Source organism: Gavialis gangeticus, unplaced genomic scaffold, assembly GCF_001723915.1.
Source record: "Gavialis gangeticus isolate Ggan-Ray unplaced genomic scaffold, GavGan_comp1, whole genome shotgun sequence".
NCBI classification, from domain to species: Eukaryota; Metazoa; Chordata; order Crocodylia; family Gavialidae; genus Gavialis; species Gavialis gangeticus.
In genome coordinates this window covers 502,805-526,077 of record NW_017729028.1, presented here as the reverse complement: position 1 = coordinate 526,077, position 23,273 = coordinate 502,805, and the positions used below count along the sequence as shown (strand labels likewise).

At 46.1% G+C, this 23,273-nt stretch overlaps 2 protein-coding genes across 4 annotated transcripts in view; one reads left to right on the top strand and one right to left on the bottom strand.

Annotated features, from left to right (window-relative positions):
• The window catches only part of TRAPPC12 (trafficking protein particle complex 12), a 107,659-nt gene extending 98,704 nt beyond the window's left edge, over positions 1-8,955 (bottom strand). Inside the window, exons 1-2 of one of the 2 annotated variants that reach the window (XM_019520702.1) lie at positions 8,806-8,955; positions 6,129-7,339 (exon numbers count right to left, since the gene is read on the bottom strand). In XM_019520702.1, the coding sequence (XP_019376247.1) occupies positions 6,129-7,334 (1,206 nt within the window). In that variant the 5' untranslated portion in view covers positions 7,335-7,339; positions 8,806-8,955. Of the gene's footprint in view, positions 1-6,128; positions 7,340-8,486; positions 8,563-8,805 lie in introns of those variants that run through there. The other variant, XM_019520703.1, reaches the window with a different exon arrangement.
• The window catches only part of TSSC1 (tumor suppressing subtransferable candidate 1), a 231,770-nt gene continuing 217,094 nt past the window's right edge, over positions 8,598-23,273 (top strand). For both annotated transcript variants that reach the window (XM_019520704.1, XM_019520705.1), the window contains exon 1: positions 8,598-8,739. In XM_019520704.1, the coding sequence (XP_019376249.1) occupies positions 8,698-8,739 (42 nt within the window). In that variant the 5' untranslated portion in view covers positions 8,598-8,697. The remainder of the gene's footprint in view (positions 8,740-23,273) is intronic.

Here is a 23,273-nt window from a genome sequence, read left to right as displayed (position 1 = left end):
GGACTGCCAAAAACCCTGCAATGTCTACTCTATAAGGTGTCGCAGTGCCGGCATACCAGAAAAACAAAGCTGGGGCAGGGGGTACATGGCAGGATGCACTGCATATTAATTAGTTAATAATAATAAATGTTGCTTTTTTTCAGTAAATACCAGGTTTTCTAAAAATTCTGAACCTGGTGACAATATATAAAACTTCATATACTATCTCTGTTCTTGTGAATTCTTTTTTTGATAAGTATGTTGTGATGGGAGATAGAAAAAAAAGGAGAGCACATAGAGAAAAAAGACGACAGGAAAAAAAAAAAAAGAGGTGAGGAAAAAGCAAAAGGAGAAAAAATAAGAGAAAGGAAAAAAGAAAAGAGAAGGGAAAAAAGAGGAGACAAAAAAAGACGGGGGAAGAGAGAGAGAAGAGAAGGAAAAAGAGAAAGAGGGGGTTTCTTGCTGCTCACGGTTTCCACTGCTACTGGTTGTGGCTCCTGCCTGCTGGTCCAGGGAAGTGTCCAACAGAGGGAGGTAGCAACACCTCAGCAGCAAGCAGCAACCACCAGGGTCAGAGCACTCAGGCCTCCTTGATGATTCTGGAGTGGGGGGAGCCCAGGCCCAGGGCTGGGAGGGAGAGCTGGGTTGCGGCTTGGGCAGACAGATACCCTGCCCCACCCAGGTGGGGGCAGCACCAGGGCACTGAGCACCAGGGTTAGATGTCTGGGGCAGAGTTTGAGTGACAGGGATCAGCATGTGCTGGGGGAGCTGCTCTGGGCACGCTGGCCTAGCTGGGCCCTTGGAAAGGCAGCAGCTGGAGGAGAGCGGGGCTGGGCAGGAAGTGTGGGCTGCCCTGGCTTTCTGCAGACTCAGGCTGTGGCGGGTGGATAGGCAGGGGCCCAGTGGCACCCAAGGTGGGGCCTGGCCCAGCCTGCGCACACAAGCGGATGTTGCCTGGCCGGGGCGGGATGCTGGGCGCACGGGGCTCCTGGCTCAGCCTCCCTGCGTGCAGGCACAGCATGAGAGGGGCGGAGCTGCCTCTGGTGCAAGGGCCCAGCTACAGGCTGTAAGAGCCCCCTGATCCTGGGAACAGCTGCTGCGGGCAGTGCTTGGAGCCAAGCTGGCCAGGAACCTCCAGCACTGTGGTCCTATGCAGCACATGCCTAGGCCCTGGCCCCTGGAAGGGAGTTGCAGGTGGACAAGGCTGAGGCCAGGGTCCAGGTGCTGTGAAGGGCCTCTGTGCTGGAGGCTCCCAGCAGATGGGTGAGCCCTTGGCCTGGCTGGGTGGGAACTGGGCTTATTTGGTCTAGAGAAGAGAATACTGAGAGCGGATTTAATAGTAGCCTTCAACTACCTGAAAAGGGGTTTGAAAGAGGATGGAACTAGACTGTTCTCAGTGGTGGCAGATGACAAAACAAGGAGCAACAGTCTCAAGTTGCAGCAAGGGAAATTTAGGTTAGATATCAGGAAGAATTTTCTCACTAGGAGGGTACTAAAACACTGGAACAAGTTACCCAGGGGAGTGATGGAAGCTCCATCCTTGGAGGGTTTTAAGACTCAGCTAGACAAAACTTCGGCTGGTATGATTGAGCTGGGGATGGTCCTGCTTTGAGCAGGGGGTTGGACTAGATGATCTCCTGAGGTCCTTTCCAACCCTAGCTTTCTATGATTCCATGAGAGGCACAACCCCTCCCCACCAAACACAAGGGGATATATTAGCAGTTTGTACAACAGATGCTGGTGAATAGGTGGGGGTAAGGACAAGCAGGGGAAAGAGATGAGGTTAGAGAAAAAGTAGAAAACAATGGTGGGCAGTATATAATAGGCAAACGAGAGACAGTAGAGCCACCGAGTTAAACAGAATGCAACAGTTTGTAAAATGAGACAAAACAAGGAGGTAGTCCCTCTGGGGGAGGGCAGGGTGCTGATGGGGACTCTGGGTATTACACAAAAAGACTGGATAGTCAGTCCAGCTACGAGTTATAGTCCTGGCTCTGCTCTCATTAATTCTGTGACCATGTCTAAGCTTTTTGTGCCTTCTCATTCAACTCCTATCTTTTGTCCAACTTATCTATTTAGCCTTCAAGCCCTTCAGAACAAAACTAGTCACTAAATGTATGTACAGTGTCTAGAACAGAAGGTCCTCCAATCTTGCTTGGACCCTCACAGTAATATAAATATCATTGTCTGCATTACAAAACTACCTAATGCTGACAACAGGTGTCAGCAATCATTTCTGTAAAAGGCTAAAACCTCAGGTTTGCTGTATGCACATGAAAGACAATTCAGACTGCTGAGGAACCTTGCAGGGGAGGGGGGGAGGGAAAGGGGATACAAAAAACCAAATGAGTACTGAGTATTATAACTACTTGACTGTTTTGTTTTTAAAGGATTTATCATATCAACTTATGGCTAAACTAAAGAACATTTGCACAAAAATCTGAGGGAATAGGAACAGACCGAGAGGCAAGAAAACAGTGGGAGAACTGAGGGGGAAACAAAAGGGACTTCTAGCCCAGGGAATGAGTGGTAGGATAAAAAGAGTTTTTTTCTATGTGACTCTTAGTCACAGCTAACCTGGGCTAGATCTGATACACAGCTGCAGACATCTGACAAGTTGGGTAGCCAGTAAGAAATGAGGTAGAGGTCTCCATTTAGTTCCAAGCAGATGGGGCAGAATGGACTATCCCTTATGCAAAAGGAAGCATTTTACATTTTTGGTACTGTTCCTTGCTCTGGATATAAGACAGAGTTTGGTTCCCAGGGTTGTTAAGTCATACAAATTAATAAGAAAGCAGTTAATGTAACACGCATATCATTTACTCTAGGGGCATCAGAACTCATCCAGGCTGGATGATGGTCTCTGGGCTGCTCTGCAAACTAGATCTGGCCACACTGGAGCTAGGGGGTAGAATTGGTCTGGTGGGGAAATCACATGCAGCATGCTTCCCATGCTAACCCCTTGTGCTTCAGGCAGCATGCACCAGCTCCACTTTGGGGCTTTCACTGAAGGCAGAGCACAGGCTGGACCTGGTGCTGTGAGTACTGCTTGGGGCCCTAAGGGTCAGCAGAGGGCATGCACAGCATGCAGCACTCCACTGGATTAGCCCTGAGCATTTACTCCAGGGCTGGTCAGAATCAGGCTCCAGGCCATCCCTGTGCAGTGGAGCCAGCACACAGGGTTGTGTGGGAGGGCACCATATGAAGGCAGCACAAGCCCCAGTGCAGTACACGTGGTGCACATGTTGGACTTAGTGCCTTGGGCGCTGCTTGGACATAGGGCTGGCACAGGGTGCACACTGCAAGAAGCACTCTGCTGGACAGTCTTGTGTGCTGGCTCTGGAGCCAGTGCACAGGGTTGGCCTGGTACAGGCACTGCATGCAGTTTGCGCATCAGACCAATCTCAAGCTACGTGCAGGACTTGTGGCTCTAGGTCCAGTGCATGTGCCAGACTGATTCCACATTAAACATGCATGGCTGGTCCAAAACTAATGGATTCGATCATGCTCCACAGGCTAGATGTAGAATGTGGGCTATATATTCAACACCTCTGGTTTACACAATCCACACAATGAGAAGAACAGAAAAAGGAAGGACAGCTACTCCCTTGGAGGATGCCACAATTTTTTCAGATAATTGCTGGCAAAAACAGACATAGCAAACAGCACGAATCTGGCAGCATTCCACCTACCTCTTACATACAGGATAGAGAAGTAAGAACGTGCTCTCCAAGCCACTTTTGAAGATAAAATATCTTGAAACAATGGCCAGAAATAAGAACACACATTTCTAAAAAAATGACTCAACCTGATGAATTTAGCAAGCTTTGAAAAAAAATAATGGCTTCTAGTATTAACAAACATCCTCAGGGCTAAAAGGGCTTTCACAGACCGTAAGAGCCATCAAGCTAAATAAATGCCAACCAAAGACATTTCAATCCCTTTCTGTAGCACTTTTAAGGTTTACTGTAAGTGGGACTGCTCAGCTAATTCTTTTGTTAATGATGTTTCTGTATGATTTAACATCTTACATTAACACTTTGCATCAAGAGTTTGTGTCAAAAGTTTAATGAACTTTTGGCACACTTACAATGAATCACATTATAAGTTTGTTCGACATTTCAGGCACTCTACAGTTATGATTTCAGTAAAATATGCAATTCTAGAAATCATAAACGTCAAAATAATTTGTCAGTCTAGGGTATGCCAGACTACTTGAAGAGCACACTCAGGACAGTAGAGAGTCACTTGGGAGTAAGAAGCTGTATAAGTGAGAAAATACCCCAGCTGAGAACTAATGCAGCTGGGTCTTGGAACAGCTTATGTTACAGGTTTGCAGCTTTCTTATTGTGATTCCAAGAGCATCTGGTACAGTTGCAAAAGCACATGTGGCTGAGACTCATATGGAAGTATCAATGCAAGTCACCTCTTAATCTCTGACTAGTAAGTAGGGAATTGCAGCTGGGGGGGAGAGGGGAGGACTACAGTCAGTTACAAGATGGGGCTACTTTTCTCTGTCCTCTTGTGTGGTGGGAAGTAATCATAACTTAGTTCTTTTCCACTCAAAGTTTTTCTGGATTCTTCTGTTATGGAGTACATTTTAATGTTCCCGTAATAGATACAAAAAACTCTCCGCTTTATTTTATTACTGGTCTGGGACCCGGCTCCCCAGGGAAGTTTTCCTAATGGCAACTAGATAAAATACTTTTCTCAACCCTCTTCCTCAAGTGCCATTCCTTATTTCACTACTGCTTATAATAAGGCTTGAAGAAAATCTGGCTGATACCTAATAGCCAGAGATGCAGATATGAAAGAGCTGGCTAAGGAACCTTCACTATGAAGTTCCAGGACAAAACTCTGACAATAAAATTTAGTCTTAGTTCAGCTGCTAAAACAGGGGAGGATATCAAGCTTGAAACCGCAGTTATTCTTATGTCCTGCTTTACTTTTACCTAAGCTCTGGAAAGATGGATATTACTGTATGTGTCTTTTTCACGTGTAGGCACCTACTTAATTTGTGATTCCACAGAAACTGCAAAATTGGGCATTGTCCATAAAATTAGGCAGTATCTGCAAAATCCACGGGGGGGAAAAAAAAAAAAGAACAAAAAACACCTTACTAAAAATAAAATACTGACTCCGCAGTGGGAGTCAGCAGTCCTCATGGTTGCTGTAGCCCAGCTATTCAGCCTGCAGGGCGTAGGAGAGCTGCCAGCTCAAAGGGAAGCAGCCAAGATGGCTACCCCCCCATCACTGATTGGCTGAGAGAGCTGCCTGTTGTGCAGCCCTACATCTCTCCACCTATCAGCAGCAAGGCCACATAACAGATAGGCCTCTCAACAAATCTCCAGCAAGGTATGGGGCTACTGTGGCCCCTCAGGCAATCAGAAGCATGGTAAGCACACAAAAATGGCAGCTGGCCCCACAACCTGCCCACAAAATCAGCCTCCTGCCTCCTCAATTTGGGTAGGTTTCTACCCATGTAAAGCTGCTAGCTATGAAGTAGAGAATGGGTTTCCATTATTCTCTTTTTCTCCCAGCCTCCATTTTTGGGTCATTCTCCCTGAGAAAAGGCATTAAAGTGTGCTTTGCTGCCGGTCATACTTTTCATAAGCAAGAGCAGAATGAAAGAGATCCAGCTCGTCATTTTTTTGTACTGTCTACAGTATTCTGAATATCAGCTGTGAGAATGACAAAGCTACTTACTTTTCACTGCACTGTATCTATGAATTCTACAAACAGAAGCTGACATCTGCCTTCAACTACATATGATGGTGCTCTGCTTCAGAACATTAGTTCATGCTTGGAATCTTACCTCTGCAGCCGTAAGGAGTCAAAACTATATTTAAAATGAAAGTCGGTCTGTTATATAAGCCAATGACATCATTTGCCACACATATTCAGAGAAGTTTTCTATTTGCTAGTAGCGAATGAGGGGTTTTTGGTTTTGTTTTGGGGGGGTTGTCCTTTCATGAACAATTGCTCAGTCATCAATTCTCTAATTAGGATTGCAATAGTACACATTAGATGAAAGCAGAAATGAGCTGAAGCCACAAAATAAGATCGTAAAAAGATGGACAGACCACTGGATGTGCCACCTTATTTTAAGTCTAGATTACAAAAAGTAGAATGTAACCATTGACTCTTACCTGGATATTGTCAAATTTTAATCCAGGCATAGCGAGGTTCTCTTTGTCTATGAACACGGTGCTGTACTGCTGTGTGGCTACTGAGATTAAAACATTTCTGGTTTCGTCACTAGGAAGCCAGGCATCATTTCTTCTGTCTAGTTCACTTATATTCAAGGCTGTGGCAAAGGGGTCATCACTTCCAGAAAAAACAGCCTGGATCTGTGAAAATGGTTTGGGAGACTCTGATATTTCTAAAGATGCTGGGGGGCCACCTGCTTCAGATCTCTCGTTTCCTCCTGCATAGATGGGGTCAGCTGAGGCATGTGAACGATCTCCGACTGTAGAAAGAGATGACATGTGTTCTGGTACTGAAGAGCTTGCATTAGGATTACTGACAGAAATAAAAGTGGATGTAGTAAATGAATCAAAAAAATCAGAAGCTAGAGTATTAGTGTTAACAGTATCACCAAAAAACTTGCTTAGACTAGGACTTGGTTGAACCACCTGTGGTTGAGACTTTGCTGCAGTCTCATTTACACTGCTAAAACTAGGAGACTTTACCATCTGAGGCTCAAAGCCATCGTGTAGGAACAACTGTAGTTGAGTGTTAGCATGGCTTGCTTGACTGAAAATGGTGCACACAGGGATCGGCTCAGCATCAGATGTTCTGCTGGCAAGCGGTGATGATATTTGCTCCTCGGTTTTACTTTCATCAATATCACTTGGCGTTGAGGCCATTGGAACTTCGTCTCCTACTTTCGGTCCAATTTTTGGTGCTTCTTGAATTGAATCCTCCTTTAAAGATGCCTGATCATCTGTTCCAATGTCAGAAACATCTTTGGGTGTTTCTTCTGGTTCCATTTCACTCTGACTCAGGGCTTCTTCTTTATCCACTTCCTCTGCTACATGAATATCTTTGGCTTCCATTTGCTCTACAATCTCCCGCAGGCAACCAAGTTCACCAGTGTCATCTTCACTATTGTTTGGAGAATCTGAAATAACAACACTTTCCATCATATGTTCATTAAGTTTATCTAAAAAGTTATTGGAATCTTCTGAGATGGTCTCATTCCCTTCAGACTCAAATTCATCCCCACCAAGATCAATGGTTTCCTCATGAAAGAGAAGTTCTTCCTGAACTCCCTGCTGAACTTCATTCCTACTATCCTCTTCATGTGAAACACTCTTCTTAGAATTCTTATTCTTAGTTCCATTATTTTCCATTGCGTCTAAAGAAGAAAAATAGGCAGGAAATTAGTTTTGCTGAACAAGTACTGTACACTTCTATTCTGAACCTCAAAAATATTGACTGAATGAAAGTTTCTAAATCCAGTAATCTGACTATTAGAACGTTAATTTATCACAAAAATCCATTTGATGACAAAAATGTTTTAAACCCACTTTCTGCCATTATGAACAATGGAGTTACAAAACACTGTAATGACACGAGGCCAATGGCATACATATCCATAGAGTTCTATTTAACTACTGCAGCTGCCCCCTACAAAGATCATTATTAACACTCTGACCTGTCACAGGTAAAGCAGGGTGAGCAAGGATGCCCAGGCTCTGCTACAAGTGCTCTAGAACAACAACCCCCAAGCCAAGCAGCTAACACATGTCTGGTACATGACATTTGCTGATGCACCTGTGTTGCCAGGTATACAATCATGATCGTATTTGTGCAATAATTTCAACCCTTGTACAATCAATAAGAGTGTTCAAAATAGGCCATAATTTTTAGGTGGCTAATTGATGAAGCATATGTAAAGCCCAAATCACTCTTAGAGAGTCTTAACTGACTTTTTGGGTTTGCTGTCAGTGCTTTCTTAAGACTCCTTGCCTCCAAATAAAGAAATGCTTCAACTTTGACAATGCATGGTCTCGCTCACCCACTGGTGACTTACAGTGAGCAACAGAAAATAAATAAGAAAAAGTCTTTTCATTTTTTTTCACTATACAATAGTCGGACAGCATACACGGTAATTCAGAGCTTTCAATACAATAATGTCATATTGAAGACCTGGCAATGCTGCTATGTGCTGGAGCAGACCCTGGTTCTACAGTGCACTTGGGATGCAAGGACCAGGATTTTCTTAGCCTCATCCCCTACCTCCAAACCCGCCACTCGCCCGCTCCCGCGGGGGCCCCAGTGCTGGGGCCCAGGAAGCCCCGCTCCCCGCGGCCACGGCCGGCTGCGCGCGCAACGACTGCCCGGCCCCGGGGCCCTCGGTCGCCCCAGTGACCATAGCAACAGCGAGGTGCACCCCCAACGGCAGCAAACAACTCCCGGGCGCGTACAGGGCACTCCTCTGCCAGCTCCTCCTCCCGCGCGGGGCACCCAAGGCGACCCCTGACCCGCGGCCTCGGTCCCACCTGCCACCGGCTCGGCGCCGCCGAATCTCTTCCCTGACAGGCGCCGGCAATCACTACGCCTGCGCCAGAAGCAGGACAAACCCCTCGCAGCGCATGCGCTACATCCTCACCCGGAAGTTGAGAGTGACGGACGCCGCTGTGGGTCAAAAATCACGGGGCAAAACACCCGGCAAGCAGGTACAGAGGACTCATAGTTGGAGGCGGCAGAGCTATGGAAGATGACGCGCCGGTGATTTATGGGCTGGAGTTCCAGGTGTGTGTGTATGTGGCGGCTCCGTAAGGCGGAGCGGGAAAGTGTGGGGGGGGACTTAATGCTTACCTGGGCTCGGATCCTGCCACGCGCCGGGGAGCTGCAGGCAACGTTGGTATGTTTCAAGTGCGCGCCTCCGGTGGTACGTTCCAGGCTTGCGCCTCCCTCCCAGGTGCGCGCCCCAGGTGGTACGTTCCAGGTGGTCTCAGTGACTGGCTGCGCTGGAGTAGAATGCGCAGGCGCAGGGCGGAGTTGTGCCCACGCTCTGGCCCCAGGCGTCGGGAGCGAGTCCCTGCCCCCTCTCGGGCTTTCTGAGTTTTGCCCGGACGCCCTCGCGCGGGCCCTGTGCTGTGACAATGCTCCTGTCCTGCTGAGACTTTAAGCTGCAAGCCTCCGGCTCCGGGCTCTTGCCCTGGGCGCAGGGTCAGAGCCGCCTCCGCATTTGGGGTCAGGAAGGATGCTTACCCTGTGGCCAAAGGGGTGTGGGCTGGTGGGGAGCACGGCCTCTGCAGCAGGTGTTGGCAACCTGCACAGCAGCAGGACGTGGGCTGCGGTGCCCCCTGCTTCCCTGCGCCAGGTTTAGGTCTTGTGTTGTGTCCATGTTGATGGGAGCTTTGCTGGGAGGTTAGACAGCGGGTTGCGATGGGATGGTTTGGGTAGGGATGATCCTGTCTTGGCAGGGAGGGTTGGATTAGATCCACGTTTCTTAACCCATGGGTCACGACCCAAAAGTGGGTCATAGGAATATATGAAAGGGTTGCAAACAAACTTCAGAAAATGGATTTTCTCTGTTAAAAGAGAAAAACGTGGGAAACAGCGGGTTTCCTATTGCAGGCTGGCAGAGTTCCAGCCTGTGAGGAGCTGCTTGGGGCTGGGGGGAGTGGAGGAGGGTGACCAGGTAGGGGGTACGACATGCATGCACGCATGCACGTGGCAGCCAGGCAGCATGGAGAGCAGTTCTTGTAGCTCTCAGCAGGTAAGTCTATGGGGTAGGGGGACTATAGTATAGACAACATGGCAGGGGGGCACAAGCAACACCTGCCACCCCATGTTCTATTTGGGGTAGAGCTGTGGTCCAAGGGGAGCAGCAGTGGTGGCTGGGCTGTGGCAGCATGGTAGAGCTGTAGCTTGGCACACTAGTGGTTAGTGAAGGTGAGGGCAGTGTGCCCTCCTCCACCCATGCCCCACAGAGTGGGGGCCTTGGGCAGGGGGCAGCTGGCTGGAAGTGAGGGGCACCAGCAGGGTTGGCAGCATGGGGGTCTGTGGGTTGTGAGTGAAGGGCAGTGGCAGGGCCAGAAGGTTGTTTTCTACTTGAACTGTTTACTGGGTTGGGCCTGGCCATCAATGTTTACAAAAGGTTGAGAACCATGGGATTAAATGACCTCTAGAGATCCTTTCCAGCCCTGCTTCTTGATGACTATGACTCAGTTGCCCCCTTCCCTCACTTCTTCCCTATCGCTTCCTTACCCTCGACCGTGCCCTAGGGGTAAGTGCTTTGCCCTGTTCTGTGGGGAGGGAAATGTTCAACGTCTCTGAAGAGATCTTCCTGGGTGCTTTTTTTCCTCTCTTGTAGAGCAAGGGAGACATGTGTTTCTTTCATGGGGAGGAGGAATCCAGTTCAGGATGCTATCTGCCATGACATGCAAGTGATATCATCAAAAATGTCACCCCAAAAATCCTTGCCTGGGCTGATCCAGCATGTGGGGCCATGCCAGCCAGCATCCATGGGGCTCGCTGGGGGTCCAGAAATTAGGCCAGCAGGATGAGTGGTGACAGTGTTAAAAGCTTTGTCTCCAGGAGATCTCTGCAGTTGTCACTGCCACCGGTACTCCGCCACTGAGCTCTTGGAGATATGGGAACCCCTAAGGCTGTACCTTGGTCACCTTGGGGCTAGATCCTTTTCAGATATTGTTACTGGTGTTGCAGTTGCTTTCTGAATTTATCCCACATGGAAAACTCAGACGTGAAACTGTTGGTTTATCTTCATGTTGCAATGGGGTAGTTTCCTGTAGGCTTCAAAACTCAGATGTTCAAAGAAAGGGCAACTGAATGAAATACTTAATAAAGATTCTTTGGCTGGGTGACAGCATGGGGTTGCTCCAGCAATTAATTGTTTGTGTGCTGTGTTTGCTAGGGTGCAGCCCATTCTTTATAGGATACTACACTTTCTCATGTCTGACCATTGCTCACTATCGGTAGTCTTATGAGAGGTGGGCAACTGGGTCTAGTGCCTTGGTCACCCCCTTAGGGCATGTCACTACTGTTGCCTACCTCTGCTCACCATTTTATGGCCAGGACATGGAATTAAATGTTATGCTCAGGTTGATAACTGAGGCTTAAATCTTATTTGGGGTCATAGAATGAAATCCATCTGTAATACCCAGTGTATTTGATGACAAGATAGATAAGGCGCTCAAACTACCTAGCTCCTGCCACAGTTGCTATTCACAAGTCTGTGCTGCTCCTGTTACTTTCTGGACAATACGCAGTAGCTGTTGGGGGACTCTGGCCTAGTGGGAGCACAAGGGCAACAGGTTATATGGGAAGGTAGCTGTAATCTGGGAGTCATTAAAGTTAGCACCATGTGACAAAGTTTAATCTTGCTGTCATGCAGATCATCAGGTTTTCATTAAACTGGCTAATGAATAAGCAACTTTGCTCTGTTCCTTGAATCCAACATTCATGTCACAAAAGAATGACTCCTTTTGTATCTGCCAAATCTTTTATCCTCACTCTTGACAATGATTTTGATCACATTTACAAGAAATTCTGTTGTACACAGAATCTTAGAAAATTAGGGTTGGAAGGGACCTTGGGAGGTCTCTGCTCAAAGCAGAACCGTCCCTGACTATATTACTCCAGCCAAGACTTTGTCTAGCCAGATCTTAAAAATTTTCAAGGATGGAGATTCCACAGCTTCTCTGTGTAACCTACTCCAGTGCTTTACTACCTTCCTAGTGAGAGTTTTCCTAATATCTAACCTAAATTTCTCATGCTGCAACTTGAGACCATTGCTCCTTATTTCGTCATCTGCCATGACTAAGAACAGTTTAGCTCCATCGTTGCTGGAACCACCCTTTAGGCAGTTGAAGACTGCTGTTAAATCCCCACTCAGTCTTCTCTTCTCTAGGTTAAATAAACCCGGGTCCCCTAGCCTCTCCTTATAAATAGGTTGACTGTACGGGACAATGTGAAACCCGGGACGCTGCCCCCCTACCCACCTCAAGTCAATGATGTGGGGGAGAGGGGGCAGCTTGATGCAGCTCTAGTGATGCTTTTCAGGCAGCTAAGGGAGTCAGTGACCCATTAATGACCTATTGTTCTTTACTTGTTATCTCCCCTTTTTAATGGTCATTCCACTAATCAAGCTAACTGATTTTAGGGTAGTTTAGCTGTCTGTTAGGCCTTCCTATTTCACAGCTTCTGCCACTCCACCCTGCACCCAGGATGCTTATTTTAATTTTAACATCTGGCTGGGGCCAGCCTCTGAAATCTGGAAATGTCCAGCCAAGCCTGGACGTATACTTACACTCCTCATAAGTCACATGCCCCAGCCCCCTATCCATTTTTGTTGTCGTCTGCTGGACTGTCTCCAATTTGTCCACTTCCTTTCTGTAGTGGGGGGGGGCAAAACTGGACACAGTACTGCAGATGTGGCCTTACCAGTGCTGAATAGAGGGGAATAAGCACTTCCCTTGATCTGCTGGTAACACTCAGGCTAATGCAGCCCAGTATGCTGTTAGCCTTCTTCACGCAAAGGGCACAGTGTTGACTCGTATTCAGCTTTTTATCCACTGTAACCCCAGGTCCTGGGATTGTTCCATCTTATGTGCAGGACTTTGTACTTGTCCTTATTGAGCCTCATGAGCTTCTTTTTGATCCAATCCTCTAATTTGCTGAGGTCACTTTGAATCTTAGACCTGCCCCTTGTTACTTTGAATTACCAATCTATTAAATCAAGAGCAAGACCTTATAAAGGGGGATAAAGCAAAATGCTGCGTTTATTGATTACATGAATTGGACATAGAGGTTCAGACACACCACTCATATAGATGTGCACACAAATCATCATACACATCTTTACACACAGGCGCGCACAAACAAAAAACAACCGTTCCATTCTGTCATTATAGTTACCAGCAGCAGTTGTTCAATAATAGCACTGGGTGGCCAGCCCAGGTCTTACTGAGAGAGAGAGATCCTGGAGATAGCAGCTTGGAGCGGGGTGAACACACGCATCTGTGCTCCAAAGAAACAGCAGTTGAGAGAGACTTACTGAACCTGGTATATTCCAGATTCCTCTTTTTATGGGGGTTGGCATCCTTTGTTTAGCACTTTAGGGTTTTTCCATACCCAATTTCTGTTTTTGCAGTTGTTTCTCATCCATCTTCTGCTTATCTCAGCCCAAGGTCAGTTTGGTCTTAAAGCTGGTATCTCAGCCTTGGAGTGTCCTTGCTGCCCATCTGACAGGATGCGCGCATTCCTCCTCGTTATCCTCCTCCTCGTTGTGCCCTAGGCCTCAAAGTCATTCTTCAACCATTTATTAATTAGTTTACTGACTGGTAACTTACATTTGGCACCTTGTTGCTTACATAAACAGTTAAACCTTCTTGTTCTGTCTCTATGCCATTCTCTCACCATTTGCCCTTTCGCATACACTCATTCATAAAAGGGCATACAGAGTTCATTCACTTATGTCAAGCAAAAGAATACAAAATGGAATTTTCAAGTTACTTAGAGGACAAAACTAACATGGTTACATTTCACTATTATTACACTATGTTAACATCACCTACATTCGTTCAGTTCATGCTACACCAGGGGTGGGCAAAGTACGGCCCATGAGGCCGTTCTATCCAGCCTATGGGGCCCCTAAAAAAAAAAATTTAGAAAATTAAAATACATCTGCCCTTGGTTCCTGTCAAAGATGACAGAAACCAAGGGCACTAGAACCCAGGGGAAGCCGTGGAGGGTTCCTTCAGCAGCAGGGCCTGTCTGGCCCCACCCCCCACATCTGGAAGCCCCAGGAGGGGCTTCTGGCCTGGGACCATGTGGCTGCCTTGGCATGGGAAGCTCTGGTGGGTGGGAGGGGGAAGGGCAGGGGGTGAGCTGGTGTGGAGCATGGGGAAAAGTGGCGTCTCCCTTGCCCCGTAGTCCACGCTCCTTACTGCAGCCGCTCATAGCCCACACGGGGCTGTCCTGAGCAGGCACTGGCAGCCCCATGTGGGCTGCAAGTGGCTTCAGCGCTGGGCACGAGGCCAGAGAGGGGCCACTTTTCCCCATGCTCAGCACCAGCTTGTAACCCACTCCTGCTGTCAGCCTGGGCCCTGTGCCGACTCCGGGCTCACCCATCGAGGCTGCGCCGTGGCGGCAGCAGCTGCAGCCCCCCTGCTGGCTGTGCCAGGCAGCGTTTTCTGCTGCCGCCCAGCACATGAGCTCCAGGCAGGCAGCAGCAGTAAACCCTCTCCCTGCTGGTTCAGACCAGACCAGCTCCACAGACCCCTGCTAACTTGAGCCCTGCTCTGGGCCCCACTGGTGCTTGCCCTGGGACATTGGTCCCCAGATGGTGACCGGGGGAGTGGGGCACCTGTCAAGGGGCGGTGCTACTCATGTTGCCCTCAACAGCTTGCCACAACTTGGTAAGCAGCCCTCCGCCCAAAATAATTGTCAGCCCCTGTGGTACATCCTCCAGTGTATCTACTATTCCACGCAGCTTGGTGTCATCTGCAAACTTTGTGAGGGTGTACTTTGTCAGCTTCCAGGGATATTGAACAAAACCCCCTGGGCCACTCTGCCTGGTACCAGTTGCCCACTAGACATCAAGCCATTAACTACAACCCTCTAAGCCCAATGATCCAGCTAGCTTTCTATCTACCTTGCAGTCCATCCAACTCATACTTCCTTAGCTTGCTTGCAAGAATGTTGTGAAGATAGTATCAAAAGCCTTGCTAAAGTCAAAGTATATCATGTCTGCTGCTCTCCCTATATCCACAGAGCCTGTCATCTCATCATCAGAGATCCTGGTTTTCTCTGTTTAAAAATCACACATTCTCTGATTTAAAACAAACAAACAAACTGCACATTCTCTGATGGAAACCCCCCAAATCTGCAATTAAAATGAAATGCCACTATATATGTATTGATTCAAAACAATGTTTACAATTTTAAATTCTAGTAGTGCCTCAATCACTATAATAAAATAAATCCAAAGTACCTATAAATGTTGGTGTTTGATTTCTGATTTAATTTTTTTTTTAAATCAGAGCTCTCTCTGCCCCCTTAGCTCACCAGGATGCAGGTCCAGGCCCCTCACTCCCCAGCCGGGGGCTCCCAGCTTCCAGAGCTACGGAGCCAGGGACCCAGGTCTGTAGCCTCCTGCCTTCTGCAGCAGTGCCTGAGCCCTGGCTGCTGCCTGTGGGAGGAGGTGGTTGTTGCAGTAGAGCGGAGCCTGTGGCGGGGGCCCGTGTGGGCTGCCTGCTGTGGGCTTGGGCTTCCTGTCCTGCTGCCCTCCCCCAGGCCCTCCGTGGCCCAGCAGGCAGGACCTGGTGGGGCAGGGAAACTTGGTGCCACAGCTGCAAGCCAAGCACTGCCATAGGGAAATGCCCCCTGCCTGCCTGGCAGTAGTGAGGGGTACAACTCCACACTACCACCCCTGCTGCTGCCGGGTAGACAGAGGGCACTGTGCCAGGGTAGCTCAGGGCTTGCATTGCCAGAGAGTTTCCCTGCCCCACTCTTCCCTACCACACTGGTCCCATGCACACTGTGGAAGCCCCAAGTAGAGGGCACCAGGGCAGGAAATCCAAGCCTGCAGTGGGCAGCCTATCCCCGCCCTATGCACAAATCTGGTTGTGCATGTGACCCCCTGCTCCTGCCCCTCAGGAGTGCATGCAGACTCCCCCACCCTTGCCCACGGCTCCATCCCACACCACGCATTCCAGCCCTGGGCCCCTAGCCCCACGTACTGCCTAGCTGGGCAGCAGCTGCAGCCCTGCCCAACTTCCTCTCTCCCTATGGGGGCCTCAAACCCCTCTCCTCCCACCAGACTTATGTGTGGGAACTGCTCTCCAGGCTGCCTGGCTGCCACATGTGCATGTACATGTGCACGTGCACACAGTGCTCCCTGCCTTACCACCCTCCTGCTTCCCTCAGCCCCTTGCAGGCATGAATTCTGCCAGCACGCAGAAACCTCATTGCAAAAGTGGAAAATCCAAGCGTTTCTCTGTTAAAATGAAAAATCCGTGTTTTTCTCAGGTAAAAGGGAAAATCCACTTTTCCCCTCCATTTTCCCATGGGAAACAGAAAACCTGGATCCCTGCTTATCATAGAAGGCAATCAGCTTGGTCAGGGCATGACTTGCCCTTGGTGAATCCATGCTGAGTGCTCCTAATCGCTTTCTTCAAGTGTTTAGAAATGGATTCCTTGAAGATCTGCTCCATGATTTTTCCAGGAATGGAGGTGAGGTGGACCAATCTGTAGTTCCCTGGATCCTCTTTCTTCCCTTTCTTCAAGGTGGGTATTAAATTTCCCCTTTTCCAATAATCTGGGACCTCTCGTAGTCACCATGAATTTTCAAAGATAATGGCCAGTGGCTCTGCATTTGAATCAGAGAACTCCTTCAGCACCCTTGGGCACATTGTGTTTGGCACCATGGACTTATACACATCCAACTTTTCTGAATAGTCCCTAATGTGTTCTTTCACTACTGTTGGCTGCTCATCTCCTCCCCAAACTGTGCTGCCAGCTGCAGTAGTCTGGGAGCTGATATTTCTTGTGAAAACTGAGATAAAAAAGGCATTGAGCACTTCAGCCTTTCCTTCCTCATCTGTCGCAAGGTTGCCTCCCCCATTTTTTAAAGGACCCACACTTTCCTGACTTTCTTCTTGTCACTGACATACTTGTAGCGTCCCTTGCTAGCTGCAAATCCAATTGCACTTTGGCCTTCCTGACTTAATCCCTGCATACTCGAGCAATGCTCTTATACTACTCCCTAGTTGTTTTTGCAAGTTTCCACTTCTTCTGAGCTTCCTTTTTGTGTTTTAGTTCACAGAAGAGCTCTGCTAAGCCAAACTGGTCTTCTGCCATACTTGCTTATCTCCCTGTACATTGATATGGCTCATTCCTGCTCCCTCCATAAGCTTTCTTTCTTTACATGGTCAAGCTCTTTCACTGGTCAGCTCTAGACCAATCTTCTGAGGAACTGCAAAGCACAGTTTTGTTTCTTCGGCTTCTTTTGGCTCCTGTGTTTGGAATTGATAGCAGCTCTTCCTTTTGATCCATGAAGTGTTGCCAGGCAAATATAGTAAAGATTTTTGGGTTGGTATTGCTGTAGTACCCCCTGTAGCACTGCTGCTGCTCCCCCCCCCACCACCACAAGGAAGAATCCAGCACCGTCCCCAGCCTGCCCTCACTCCGCGCACAGATCTGGGGGGCACATGCCCCCATGGCTCCTGTGGGGGTGTGGGTAGCAGTGGTCCCTCAGGCTGAGAGTTACTGATACACACCTTATTGTTTATTGTGACCCCTTAAAGGAAGAAGTCGAATGAGATGCACTCTCCATGTCCATGAGTGATTTAGGAGATAAAAATTAGGAGACATTACTTTCTGACTGACCATTGTACTGATTTAGGTACCACAGGCAGGTGCAGTAGCATGACCAATGTTTCTAGATTTCTCTGTCAGCTTGCTGCATCTTCATGTGTTTATCTTTATATTAACAGAATACTTACCAGACCTTCATCTCTCCTGTGAAATGTGAATTTTTATTTCCACCTAGGAGAACTTTTACAATCTCTGCTTTCTCCTATGCCTGAAGAAGGGTGTGTGCGCCCAAAAGCTTGCAAATAAATAAATAAAATAATTTGTTTGCAAATATTTTAGTCTAAACAAATATCACCTCTTCCATGAGTTTTGATTTCTTTTGCCTCTATACCAATATGGCTACAACCGGGGTACCTGACATTTTTATTTTGGCTTTTTCAATGAGGAGTGTCATCTGTGATGTCATATTTGTGTGGCAGGCAGAAATTACACATTGCAGTCTACTTCACACAGGTCATCCAACTCCACCTGGTCCCGTTGTTTATGAAACACTACCTAGTGGGGCTGAACTTGAACAGGTGACCTAGAGGTGAAAGTCTCTCATTACAAATCCCCTGCTAATTTTCAGGGTAAGGATCAGCTGTACTTCCCAGCTAATTCAGATAGCAAGAACAACAAATTATCCCAGAGGCCTCATTAAGTGCAAAACCTTATACTAGGAGGTTATTTTTCAGTGATCTCTAGGCATGTTTTTTATTAGTCCCCAAACTAATATCAGGAGCAGAATACAGGAAATATGAGTATAGGTTGGGGTGTTGGGAAGAAGATTGTAAGAAAATAGAATAAAAGAAAAATGCTTAAAATAATTATTTTACATCTGCTAAATGTATTTTCAGACCTTTCTTCACTGAAACATAGTACTTTGAAACCAGGGTTTTTTGTTGGTTAGATTAGCTGTTAAAAAAATAAACAAAGTTAAAAACAAAAACAGAAAAGCCTCAGAAAAACCTGTCTAGTTCTCACTCTCTACAGGTTAGGTTTAATTTACTGTTTGGATCCTTCCCAATTTTCTTTCTTGAGTGTTGCATGGTCTTGAATTAAGAATTTGGTTTGCTTTGTTCTTAGTGCCAGACAATAGCTGAATTTTTTTCAGCTTGGGCACAGCTATACTAAAGAGTCTTTCAGTAGTATTTGTGCTGGCATACAGCAGCAGATGTTGCTGTTTCACTAGAGTGCATGCACACTTGCCTGTCTGCTAGTACAGTGTGTCTTCAGACCAATTGACTGTCTGGTGGTCCAGTGCATCTTCAGATTCAGAGGCTTCTCTGTGGGTAATCCCAGCAGTGCTAATAAAAATCAGTGCTTTTTTTTGTTTCTTTAAACCAGGAGTCTACACATGCACGTGTGTAGAGAGACAATATATATATAATAAATAATATATAATATATCATTTTTCCTTTAAAATCTTCAAAAATGTGAAATTAGGGTAATTTAGGGTAGAGCTTAAACTTACTATAACGTGTTTAATTTAAAGTATTAGGCACTACATGTTGCAACTGAAACTTAAATAATTGGAAACCAGCAAAATCGTGAACTTGTTGCCTAAGGACATGGAATCGTGGGACATCAGGAAAGAGTATCAGTGGTGCGTACAGTATGTCTTCTTCACTTCACTTTATTCAACTAGTTCAGTTTAAACACCATTTCATTCAAAGTTGAGAAACTTATTAGTTGTTGAATGGGACTATATCAATCAGTACAATTATTTAGGTAGATATAGATATAGATTTAGATATAAGGTATATGGTTTTGTGTAGCAAAAAGTACCAGCAAGTTGTTGGCCAGTGAGAATTAACTCTTTCATCAGAAAAATATCTAAATTAAAGTTATTAAAGCTGACAGATTAATTTTGAAATTTAAATACTTTAAAAGTAACAAATAGAAATCAGCCCTCTGTATCTTTTTTTTTTTTTTCCTCATGTCACTTGTCTGGCATGCTATCTTATCAATTTTTTTTGGCAATACCTTGTGGGATATCGGTGTTCTTTCAGACCTGTAGGAGTTTGGGGGTCATCTCATTACCTTCTATTTTTTGTGCTGTTCTTGAAATTCCAACAATTCTTCCATTACAGCCCACAGTCTGCTCTTTCACGTAGCTGTTTTCAGTCTCTCCAGCATCAGAAATGTGGGTTGTCAGAGCAAGTCAGTGGAGTGCCCGTATCTGTGTTAGAGACAAGCTACTTGATCTCTCTTTTTCACCACTCCATTTGCAGAATTTAGCAACTGCTACACTGTTATTCATGCAGCAGTGAAAATGAGAACTGAGAAGTACTGTACAATTTGCGGGTAATGAATTAAACTTTCTGGGTGAATTAAACATTCACTGATTATCTCTTTGATGGAAAGGTATTCCTGGGCTTAGGAATTTGGTTTAGACTAGCAAGATTAAGAATCATGATGCAATAGTGGGCTAATCAGCAATGGACGCAGGACTTTTGAATGCAAGAGGCCCCATTCCTGCAGTTGTGTTCTAAATCTGCATCAGCTCCTCTATAGTGAGAGCATGCCAAAATCAGAGCTACTTATAAAACAGATGGGTGTTGATCATGCTGTGAAAGTTTACAACCTCAGATTATTCCCCAACATCAAAATGATTGCTATATTTTGGAAAAAAATAGCAATGGTGCGGATGATCTTCCAGGTGAACAAGACCTTAATCGTGATCTGTTGCACAGGACTGAATCTTTTGGCACTCTGTTTTAAACTACGGATAGCTGCTGTGGGCTTTCTGAGGTGATAGACAGGGTACCTATCATGATTCTGGCCCTCCCACCTTTCTTTTTAGTACATAAACAGAACGGGGTACTTTTCCATAACTGTGCAAACATTGATGGATCATTGAGGGTGGTGAGAAAAATGCATGATGCTTGTATCTTTCGGAATGCAGAACTCTGATCAGCTGAAGCATGGGCCTGTCTTAGTCTGGTATATTCAAATTGGTGCAGTTGCAGTGCCAAAGGTGATTCTTGGGGAACGAGCCTCACTCTTTATTTTCATAGTTTATGAAGCTGTGAGGCACTTGAAGAGCAACTAATTAGCTGTTGCCAGAGCCAAAGCAGGATGACTTTGCAGCATGTTTTTGGCACACTTGAAAGCATGTTGACAATGCATTTCAACAAGCGACATACTCCTAGTGTTGTTGTCTGTTGCGTTTTACATATTATTATTTGTGAAGCCAAGGGGTAAACATTACTGGCAGGATGGATGGAGGAGGGAGAGTGGAACGTTTTGTTAGCTGATGCCCCCACATCTTCCTGATGCATTGAGTGAGTTTAGGAGATTTAGGTTGACAGCTCTTCCTGCTTGGAGCTATCAGCATGACTGTGTACCTCACACACTTTAGACGCCTCTGATATCTGCCCCTTCTATGGTCAGAGCCATAGGGATAGCCCTGGCCAGGGAGAATCTGGAAGACTGAGCTGTTTTTTCTCTTGCTCATCTGTGCACATCTCCAGACAGCTTCATAGGGCAGCATACATGGGTTCCTTATGTACATTCAAGGGGAAGTGGGTGCTAGCTGGTACTCTCTGCTCCATGGATAAACTTAATGGAACTTGGAACTTTAGTTATTAATATTTTATCTTCACTCCCATTCCTGTTTTTCATCTGTTGTCCCAAGTAATCAACTGTTACACATTTGGAGGCCTCCCACAGCATTGATGGGGACTTGCAATTGCCTGTGTCATAAAGGATCCTGTGCCTTTGTGACAAATGGACCTGACACAATGAGATGTCACATGGTCAGGGGTGGCTTTAAGAGTACACTTCAATACAGTACCATAGAGTACTGCTTTGTCATGTTTTGTGCTTCTTTGACTAAATGGTACTTGACCTGTACATGAATTTTTAAGTTAAGTGTTAACAAATCTTCTGAATCTGACTAGGGACTATTTAATGGGGGTTTCGCATCTCTGTTTTGAAACACAAAATACATAATGGTTTTCACAAAATGAAACACAATTGTTTACTAAATAAATGGGAAAATTAAAGAAAAAAATAATTAAAAGTAAATACATGAGCAGCTTCATGGGGTGGTATCCCTATCCTTGTAGCAGCTCTCCTTGTTTTCCAGTGAGGTTGCATGAAAGGGGTGCTATGACATGTTATACAGGTGCCCTGCTGAGATGCAAGTGGCCCAGGAAGAAAGAAGTGTCCAGGTACTACTAGGGTGCATGCCCAGGATCCCTCTTGGCTATCTATGCTGGACAGTTGCTAGGTGTGACAGTGTGTGAATGGGTCTTGTTTTTTAGTGGTCCCAGTTTGGCAGGAAGACAGGCAGACATTGTTAGATATAAAGGGTAGCATGCAGGGAAAAGTAAGTACACATCTTTTAAGCTTTCACTTAAAGCTCATATTTGTTAATAAAATTATGAAGTGTGTCAGACTTGCTAGCTGTTCTCAGTTTGCAAAGTATGTATATACATTTCCAAGACTGACTGTAAGGCACTAGTGGCTGTTTCAGGGGTTTTGTGCAACTATAAGCCTAGTGTAATTAATACTACAAAATTGGATAGTTGTGATTCTGGCAGATATTTTTTTTGAGGATGCAGAAAGGACAGAAAAGGTAGCTGTTTGAAATGGCTCAAAGTTTGCTTGACAGATAAGCTGCCAGCCTCTTTGCAGTGATGCAGTCATTGCAATGTAGCCTGGGTATTATACTGCAGTGGGAGAGAGGAGGCTGCACTTCCTAGATGTATCTGAAGAATAAAGGATACTTTGAAATTATGCCAGGCGATAAAAGAAACATCTAAGCCAAAACTGACCTGAAGCTCAGCAAGGGGAGAACAGTTACTGTTACCCAGCTCTGCAAGGAAATAAAAATGCCAAACTCTGACCCAACAGCATCAGAAACTAAGTATGATTTGTCGAGTAATTTATTTTAGACTTGGACTTAATGCCTGGATTGCCAAAGCCCTGTGTAATGTCTACATGTGATGTAAACCTTGTACATTAAACCTGTAAACATCACAGTTCTTAGTTAATGGATTGGTTGCAATGAGTCTTTTTGTTGTACAGTACTTCAGGTGAATGCTCAGTGGCTGGTTTCAGTTGTTTCCAATGCCTTGATTTATTAATTGGCATTTTGTGCCAAGGCAGATTCATAGTTATAGATGTTAGGGTCGGAAGGGACCTCAGTAGGTCATTGAGTCTGACCCCCTGCCCTGGGCAGGAAAGAGCACTGGGATTAGACGACCCCAGCCAGGTGCTTGTCCAGTCTCCTCTTGAAGACCCCCAGGGTAGGGGAGAGCACCACCTAACTTGGAAACCCATTCCAGACATTTAGAAATATTTTAGGTTGCTTGAAATATTCTCTCTTTGCTTAATACCATGCTTTTAAAATAGCTATTTCTGAAGACACTTTCTTTGTTCTATGCCTGGGTGTGATGAAGTGACCCGGGTTCACAAAAGCTTGCGCTATATATAGATATAGAGAGAGATATATTAAAATAATTTTATTTATTCTGTAAAGGTGCATATCTACCCTTCCTTCTGTGTGTATTTTGCTGCTGTTTTGAGAGGAGGTGGCCAGGGGTAGTTTCAGTGAACTAAAAGTTTTTAAAATGAGTTCCTTAATGCATCTACTGAGCATGGGTCTGGGAGCAGGTGCCACATATGCAAGATCTGGCGTGGGGAGATGTAGGGAGGGACAGTGGGCCTGATCTGGCCCATAGACTGGCCCCATGCCCCTCATGGGGCCAGATGAGTTTGACATTCCTGCGTTAAAGGTACTGCAGTTGGGTTGTAAATATAGGGAAGGTAATTGTTTCCAAAATATACTGATGATTATTGAGATGGAGAAGGGGGAGCTTCTGTTTACTAACCCTGGGCACAAAAGGACAAACATTTGACTAGAGTGGTTTTTGTGGATCAGGACACTGTGGGAGTTCACCTGAAGAACTGTTTTGTATGGGCACAGGTAATGTGGTCTCATGGATGTC